Source organism: Prinia subflava, chromosome Z (genome assembly GCF_021018805.1).
Source record: "Prinia subflava isolate CZ2003 ecotype Zambia chromosome Z, Cam_Psub_1.2, whole genome shotgun sequence".
Classification (NCBI taxonomy): domain Eukaryota; kingdom Metazoa; phylum Chordata; class Aves; order Passeriformes; family Cisticolidae; genus Prinia; species Prinia subflava.
The window spans coordinates 57,863,857-57,872,516 of record NC_086283.1 but is presented as its reverse complement, the minus strand read 5'-3'; the positions used below and the strand labels follow the sequence as shown (position 1 = coordinate 57,872,516).

The 8,660-nt window shown below is 49.6% G+C and overlaps 1 protein-coding gene across 2 annotated transcripts; it reads right to left on the bottom strand.

Annotated features, from left to right (window-relative positions):
• Window positions 1-210: 210 nt before the first annotated feature.
• Window positions 211-6,534, bottom strand: LOC134564320 (uncharacterized). 2 transcript variants are annotated; one of them, XR_010083515.1, is made up of 5 exons: window positions 3,150-6,534; window positions 2,587-2,709; window positions 1,687-1,790; window positions 607-745; window positions 211-450 (listed from the first exon to the last, which is right to left on the bottom strand). XR_010083515.1 is itself a non-coding variant. In XM_063423110.1 (4 exons), the coding sequence occupies exons 1-4, from the start codon at window positions 2,836-2,838 to the stop codon at window positions 253-255; spliced, it is 693 nt and encodes a 230-aa protein (XP_063279180.1). In that variant the 5' UTR covers window positions 2,839-3,025; the 3' UTR covers window positions 211-252. The 2 variants fall into 2 exon arrangements, 1 of the variants encoding a protein (XP_063279180.1); XM_063423110.1 differs by lacking the exon at window positions 3,150-6,534 and having other exon boundaries at window positions 2,587-3,025.
• Window positions 6,535-8,660: the final 2,126 nt, after the last annotated feature.

Below are 8,660 nucleotides of genomic sequence, written 5' to 3'. Positions count from 1 at the left end.
AAGTTGCATTTGCCATAGGAATGTGCAAAGGGTCCCAAGCAGGCTCCCAAGAAGAGCTTTGAGAGCTTGAGCTGTCAGAAAAATAACATTCAGGTATTTTTCTCATTATTTCATTTTTCTCATGTCTCTCCACGTCTCTGTCAGAGAAACATCCGGAGAGCACACAGGAGGCAATCAATCCTGATAGAACGCTTACCACCTTTGTAATTACAGACCTTCAATAATGCCTCATCCAGATTCTCCTCCCTGCCTTTACCTGGTCTCTACCAGCTGCTTGGAAAGGCCTCGTAGCTTCCGCTCCGTGCCTGGCAGCTGGGCTTCCAGGGCAGCCTTCTCTTGTGCCAGCACCGTTTCCTCTCTGCACACCTGGGACAGCGTGTCCCCTTGGCGAGAGGACTCCTGGAGCAGCCTCTCCAGAACCCTGGGGGATGGCCCCTGTGGGCGGCAAACCTGGAAGCAAGGGGGGCACCATTTTCCAAGAGGAACAACAACAACAACAACACAGTCTCGGTCTTAGCTTGCTGCCAGCAGCAGCATTTGGGGTGGTCTTGCTAGGGCGGCAGTCCCCTCTCCCACAAGTGCTGCCTAGGAATAAGGTGAGCGTACCTTTGGCACCGCCAGAGGAACCTCTTCCTTCAGCAGATCCCTGTGAGGCTGCAATTCCTCCGCTGTCTCTGCTGACGTTTCAAAGGCCCGGGCTAGCGAGGAGTGGTGCTTTCTCTCAAGGGCAGACAACTGCTCCCATCTACGCCAAGGGACAGACAAATAAGCCTTTAATAGCAACACAGTCTCCTTGCAAAAACCACAGCTTCATACCATGTCCCACATAGGGCAGGCTCAGGGGCTTCCAACAGCCCTCTAGTTCCACCTCAAGAGAATGCTGCAATGCCCTCCCTAGACCAGCATGTCTCTTTGTCATTTGTGCAGGTGAAAGAGTCTGTAGCAATGAGAAAGTAAAACCAGCTTCCAGAAGCCAAAAGCCAGGTACTTCCAGAAAGCTTAACAGCTTCCTGCCTGCTAGGTCTTATGCTGCTCTCTGATACAGTGGACTGATACTGGACTTGTAAAAGTTGTCTTTGGCTAAGACACGCTTGGCAAGTCCAGATGAGTGCTCTCACAACTACTCTTGCTTTCACTAGGGGAACAAGGAAAGAGCCTGCAAGCTACAGCTTGAGGAGGAGATGGGTACACATTTGCAATCCAATAATGAAGAGATCCCAAGATGGTTTAGGCCGGCAGGGACCCCAGGAAGCCTCTAGCCCAGTCTTCAGCTCCAAGCACTTGGTGTCAGCTATGGCATCTGGACAGGCTGCTCAAGGCTCTATCCAGCTGGGGCTTCCAAATTTCCAGGGCTGGGATCTGCACAAGCTCTCTGAGGTGCTTCTTCTGCTGCACGATTGCCTTTGCAGTTCAATTGCCTTTGCTGCCCTCAAGCCCAGCCTGGACCTCCCCTGCTTTTACTCTGGTCCAGTTCTCAGTGCTTTTTGTCAAGGTTCCAGGAGCCAGTCCCAGGAGGCAGCAATGCTCTAGGTGGCTCAGCAGCCGGACCTGCCCACGGGCTGCCCTACCCCGACTGTGCTGAGCAAGTCAAATGATGAGAAGCCAATTTGTTCTTTGACACGGGGACTCCTAAAGCCCAGCAATGCCCACCCCTGCCCAGAGATAGTGAGAAAGCTTAGCACACACCTGAAATCCCGGGCTTCGCACACTCTATCCATGCTCTCCTGCTGCTCCGCCTCTCCTGCCTGGGCCCAGCAGTCCTGACTGGCAAGAATCTCTCCTGCTGGGGCCTGCAAGGAATGGGCAGGGAAAAAGCACAAACAAACAGTAGGGAGTAGGGATGTTGGCTCCTGAGAGCTTTGAGAAGCAGAGACACAGCTCACGTGAAGACAAAAGCTGGTGTGTGGGGGTGTTGATGTGGGTAAGCGACTAAGCCTTGGCTTGTTCTGTAAGCGTCTGAAGAGAAGCAAGGAACATTTCCCTGCTTGCCTGTGGTCAACTGGCTTCCCCTCAGGATTTCAGGCCTTACAGAGCAGCCAAGAGGAACTGCATTGCAGACCTTCAGAGACAGACCTTGTCTCTGCCATGCACAGCTGCTCAGGATTCTTCTCAGCAAACTTGGGTCATGTCAAGGTTAAGGCTGTCCTGGAAGCAGTGACTGTGGCTGCCTAGCTAGGGCAGGGAGAGGGGCAGGTCCCTGCAGGCAACGGTGCCTCCTCCCTACCCCACAAGGCTGTGAACTGCGCCTTGGGACCACTCTGTGCGCTGACAACAGGAGCCTGCACAGACACTGTGCACAAAGGGGCTCACTTTCACACCAGTAGCACTAAAGGACATCCTGCTGCCGCTTATCTGACACCAAGGGAAGTTCACAGTGCCTGTCACAATGCCAGGAAAATGATGCCTGCGTGTGGAAGTTCAGATCCCGTTTCCCACCTGTCAGTGGACGGGCTGAAGAGCCAGGTCATGGCAGCACTCCAGCCCTCAGCATCTTCAGCCACAAAGGGCAAGTGCTGCCTGATCACAGACCTGCAGCTCTGCGCTGCACCAAAGCTTGGCACTGTACCAACCAAAGCTGCCACTTACTGGTTCCAGATGCTCCGGCCCTGGACTGACAGCACGTGCAGGTAAGTTGTCCTTTGCCTCCTCTTTAGCCTCTGGAGGAAGAGAGCGAGCCAGAGGAGGTTCTTCTGCTGGTGCTGTGGTGCTCTGCAGACAGACAGCAGCGTGAGGGACAGAGAATAACCTGGCGTTTAGAACCTTCTTTGTCCTGAGCTCTATCCCCAGCTGTGGTAAGGACAAGTCATGGATTTGGATACAAGTGGGGTCCTCAGTCATTAAAACTGAATTCAAGGGGGCTGATGACACTAATGTTTGGATGGGACTGCATATGCTTCCGAAGGAGATATTTCAGCCTGGCTACAATCAACGTACAGCCTCCTGTCTGCAAAACTTGACTTTCATTAGTTAAAAGCTCTTCAGCGGAAAAGCAGGAAACTGATGGAATGCTTTTGGTAGTGCTCATGCAGACATTGACGCGTGCTTCCTTTCAACCTGCCAGGCTGGCACTCAACTACAACAGACCAAGCCCACAGCTTGCTCCACAATCCTCAGACACCAGGAATGTCAAGGGTGCCCATCCCACTCACCGAACCACGGCCTTGACTCCTTCCACCTCTGAGGCGACCTGCAGGTGGAAGGGAAAATGAACCAGGTGATGTTACAAAACTGTCTGTGCTGAGGAAGCCCACAGAATAAGATCACCCAAGCAGAGGGCATTTTCCTTTCACAGCATCCCTCCCAGAGCAACACTTCTTTAGCACAGCAAGCAAGACTGCAGGCCAATACCCTAGGCTGTGTCAACCTCTTGCCGGCCAAGTTTCTGTTAAGAAATTTGGCCGGGAAAATGCAAATTGTTCCTCAGCACTCAGGGCCTACATTGTAGCTCATTGTCCACGCTACAGCTAAAGTGGCTTGTTTCTCCTCTCTTTCCTGGGCTTTAATTTTCTTTTTGTAAAATGCATGCAGCATGTCCCTTGTGGTTGCTGTGAACAATTCCCCACAAAAGCTTTCTCCAAATGCCTCTTAGTGCTTGCAGTTCTGTTCAGACACAGCACAAGCCCAGCTGTGGGTTTCAGGCGCACACACAAGACGGCTTGGCACTCGGCCCTTCAGCCCAAAGCCAATGGCTCTTGTAGCACACAGAGAGGGTCCAGTTCAACAGGCGCATCCTTTAAGGATGGAGCACAGAAAAAAGCTGCTTTCCCTCAGTTCTGGAGAGAACCGCACAGTTTTTAGAAGGACACCTGCAAAGCTCTCCTAGCCTGAATTTTGGAAGTTGTCCACAGCCTGCTGGGCAAGAGACACCCTCTTTTTAGCCGAAGCTGTTGGCAGAAGCTCTACCAACACAATGGCACCTTTATGGCACTTTGCTCTCAATGTGCTGCCCCAAGGGATAAACTTCGACTTACGTCTCAGACCATTCAAAAATCTGCGGGATGACACTGATGAAAAAGCCCTGCTGACTGCTCTACGGACTCGCTCCATCGTTTCAGCAGGGCTGCTCCAGTCCGTGGGTCAGAAAACAAAAACGGAAAAAAAAAACCACTTGCACAAGTCCCCAGACTGCGCAAGGAAAAAGGGACACAAAAGGACACCCGTTGTAATCCACGGACTGTCCAAGAAAGAGGTGAAAACAAAAGACACCTTCCCAAGTCCCCAGACTGTTCAAAAAACAACGAAAATAAAAAAGGACACCGGCACGTGTCCGTACACCCTACAACCGCAGGGGAAAAAAAAAAACAATGCCTACACAAGTCCACAGACTTGTGCAACAGCAGGCAAAAGAAACAGACTCCCTTGTCAGGGCACAAACTGTTGCCTGAGAACAGCTCCGTCAAGGCAATCCTCCTGCAACGAGCACGCCAAGAGCTGCTCTGGGCGCTGATGCCTTGCATGCACCAGGGCAACCTCGTCTTGACAGCACTGTGATGTGGCAGCCCTCCACTGACATCACAATAGCAGCTTCTATGGGTTGCTCTGTGAACTTATGCATAGCAACCCAACCTCCTCTGATGCAAAAGAAAGCCCAGAAAGTTCTCCTCTGTCCCAAAGGAGCACAAAACCCCCTTGCAGTCCGTCACCCATAGCTCAGAGGATTGTTGCCCTGAGATTTCCTAATTTGCTGAGCGTACATATTAAAGTGGAAGTGTGCAGCTTCTCACACTCGTAAATGTAAACACAAGATCGTGTTTTGTAAATACTGCCCTTGTTATGGATTCCTTCTCCAAGAGAAGGGGAGGCTGAATGACAGCCTCCTTGACCAATGTGGGTGAGAGGTGGAATAACCACCCTCCAATCCATGGTCACCTTGTGAGAGGTATGTAATAGGAAGAATAAACTAAGGGTGGGCTCTCCTGCCTGCTGCTCTGTTTGAACCCAGACCTCTGTCTCCTGAGTGTCCTTATCTAGCTAGGCTCGCGGTGACAGAGGATCAAAAGTAACACAAAACAGACACCGAGCCCATACCCCCTGTATACCAAGCTGAACACTGAAAAAGAACCGGGATGTGAGGAAACCCAAGAAAACGTGCCCTTTGGCCACCACTGCTTCTGACTAAATTCAAGAACACTTGCTTAAATTCTCAAAGGGAAACTGTGCTTTAATAATATCCTGGAAAGTTCCCTAAATTGGAATGCCTGTCATTCCTATCCATTCACTGCATGGCTAACACCAACTAGCACACTGTAAGGCGTGCTGAAGGAAGAAGGATACCTTAGTGGGGAAAAAAAGCTGAGCAACAAACCACCCATATGTGTTTGTATGACACTGAACAGCGTTTGTGTGGTCAATATGGCAGGGACATGTCCTCTGCAGGGAGCAGTGCCCATGTTCTGTCCATGGTAGGGACTGCCCTTGGAGAGACCTTCACAGTGTGGATGCATCCATGGGCACATTTGCCCATTCTCTCTGCTTCCCTCAGCTCCCAAGTCAGCCCTTCTCTTGAAAATGTTCTCTGTCCAACACTAAGGTCCCAGTGCCTTTGCCAAAACCCACTGCCTTTGGCTTGGGGGAAACCTGCAAAGTCAGATTCCTCCATGCATGTGGGTTGGAAATCTCTATCCTGCCCATGGTGGATACGACGTGCTGCATAGCACTGCATTTTTCAGTCATTTGCTGCACTCTCATTTCTGGCTTGCAGGAGCTGAGTGAATTGATCCTGGTTTTCCTGAGCTAACTTAGTCTTGTCTTTTCTGGAGCACATAGCTCACACAACTGCAAAGTCCATGTCTGCTGCGGATAGTTGCAAGCACCAAACGGGGCAAACGATACCAAGTGCAGGTTCTGTGAAATTCTCCTCTGTCATTTCATTCCATACCTCCCCACAACGTGCCACGGGAAGGAGCAGACAGGTGCCAGTCTCACGGGGAACAGGAGAAGACAGCAGGTCAAGAACAGGACTTACGCCCATGGCTAGAGGAAGCAGAGGAATTTGGAAGGCAAGTGAGTGCTTGAGATGGCAGAGGCCTGCCAAGCTGCCTGCTCTTGTCTTGCTGCTGAAACCGAGAACTTTTGTGCTCTTGAGAACAACCCTTGGGCCTGAACCCCACTGGAATCAGAATGTCTTGGAGGGATTGGCATGTGCCGAGGAATGGCTTACACTGCTCATTTTTTTGGCAATTAACCAGGCCATGTTTTAGAAAGGAGGAACCCAAGTGAGTCTTCGGAGCTTCCTGGAAGGAACAAAGCCCTTTGACAGCAAGCAGCATTCCCTGGCTGTTGTCACAGGAAAAATCCCAACAAGCCGAAGACACCTGGATAAAAGGCTGAAGACAATTTGTGCTACTTTGGCCTGCAATAGCAAGGTCCTGGAGATGCAGGTGAAGGGGCACATAGTGTCCCTGTGTCCTGTTTCTGCATCCTTCTGGGAACCAGAGGAATCCTGCCTCCACCTGTGAGGAACTCAGCCTGGGAACTAATACTTCCTTTCTGCTTTGGCCTTTGTCTTTTTTCTTTCTTTTGGACAGGATTGCTTTGTAACACCAGCTGAGCCTGCCTCCAGCCTGGCTGACTGCACCCAGTCAGCAAAGGCACTGCAGGAAGCCTGGGGAGGAGGCAACGGTGCTCGAGGAGGCTTTGTGCGCTGGCAGCCCAGCGCAGGAGCGGCAATCAGAACCCCGAAATCCTGCACTCCATGGGAAGATTGCCTTCCTCGTCAGCCCGCGCTGAAGCTGTGCAGTGCCCCTGCTGCAGCTGATCCTGACGATAAGAGAGGGACTCAGGAGACATTTTCTGGGTTGTGAGCAGATCCGAGCAGGAGGCAGGAACCCCTGCAGTTTATTTACAAAGTAACTTATATACATCTTCTATAATGTCCATCCATTGGAGGACATTTCCCACCTCCTAATCACCACTGGTCAAACTGTCCATCACCTTTCTCCTCCCATCTAGAAATATGTAAACAATGGGAGACAGTTAGCTAAACATAGCCAGTGTTTACATTAACAAGCGTGAGAGAAGCTGCACATGCTCTTTCAATATGAGCACTTGACATACAGGAAAAAACCTCATGGCAACAGTGCCCCTGTTGCGAGAAAGGAGCAGAGCATCCTTTCAAACAGGCATCAATATGATTAGCTTTGATCTCTGCTGTTTATTCCTGGTATACTCCTTTTATCAGGTTACAGAGAGGAAAGCAAGCACAGCTAAACAGTTGGTGATTGGCTAAAAGTACATATACATATACATTAAATGATTGTTCATTGGTCCATGTTTTTTGGCATCTAGTTTACCTTTTGTTCTACCTTATGAATAGCATTCTGTTTTCTACATCCATGAGAAGGCCTAGCAAGTTGTTACACGTATTCAGCATCCGTGAGGAAGCATCCGTGCAAAGGCACACTAAATTATTACAATTGCTACTTTCTTACTAATTCAAGGTTTACAAGACCAGCACAGGAACAGTACAGACTCTCATACTGTTCCCTGGTAGCAGGGATTGTTCAAACCCCCTATCAATAAATCATGACCTCGCTCTTCTAAAAATTCTTCTACATGCCCCGGCGCTGTGCCTCACGCACGGACAGTCCCGTCACGACAGATTTTGTGTGTGAGGAGTAGGTTACCGTGGTTTCCCCAGCCACTTTTTTCATCACTAGTGCTCTATTTTCACTCATCAATGCTAGCTGTCACACCAAACACCAACATCAACCGTAAAAATTTAGTACACCACATGTGTTCCAGGGGGATTAACAGTGTCAGCTCCTTGCTGCAGAGCAGATCTATGAGGGGGTTTGCATGCTGAATTTCTATTCCCACAGACGTAAAATTTTCCATGTCAAAATCCCACGTGCCAAGCAAGCTTGGTGCTTTTTATGAGATAAGGTAAAAGGAAAGCTTGGTATGAGCACCCAGCTGAGATAGCAATCAATGGTTTGAGAGATGGCATACAGTAATATTTGCTTCTTGGTTCATTGTTCCAGCTAAACCTCACTCCTATGTCTGCCATGTGTGTACAAACATGCAGCAGCCCGGAGCAGGGCTGCAGTTCCCCAGCACTGCTGTCTGGCCTTTTCCTGGCACATGTGGCCCTGCAGCTCATGCAGCTGTGCTATCCCTCCCTACTGCTCCCATCACCAGCAGCTGGAGTGGGAAGCCAAGGTGCGGGAGGAATTCAGTGGCTTAAAAGTGGCTGGGAAAGAACGGAAATAGGCCAATATCTGCCAAAATGAAAACAACCAGAGTTCAACTTAACTCTCTGTGTGGAGAATCTGTCATTAAGGCCCAACCCAACATGCAAGCCAAAATCTTTTCTGATTTAATTTTGTTTATTCAGTTAGGCAGCTACTTTTCTAACAGGTTTCTTCAACCCATCTGAGATTCCATTTGCAAATTATTTTTGTGCTCCTCAGACTGTATTGCTTGGTCTGTAATACTTTTATTCTACTGAAAAGGTAATTTAAGAAACAAAAGGAAAATACTTGCACTAACTTACTACTTAAATTAAAAAGTGACATTTTGTGTGCAAGTCTCAAATCAGACAGGACAAAATGAGCAGGCAATTGATAGTCCAGGACCAGAATGTCCACATGCCAAAAAATTCCCAGGGTTGTTGTGCCACCTTTGCCCATGCACACATACAAACATAAACGTGGAAAGAC

What these genes read in the sequence shown, in the direction of transcription:
- LOC134564320 (XM_063423110.1), bottom strand. Translation starts at nt 2,838, where the DNA reads ATGACTGAGGACCCCACTTGTATCCAAATCCATGACTTGTCCTTACCA. An exon ending in TGCGAAGCCCGGGATTTCAG is followed by an intron (nt 746 to 1,686) that starts GTGTGTGCTAAG and finishes CCCTTGGCGTAG; the next exon opens with ATGGGAGCAGTTGTCTGCCC. An exon ending in TTCCTCTGGCGGTGCCAAAG is followed by an intron (nt 451 to 606) that starts GTACGCTCACCT and finishes CCTTGCTTCCAG; the next exon opens with GTTTGCCGCCCACAGGGGCC.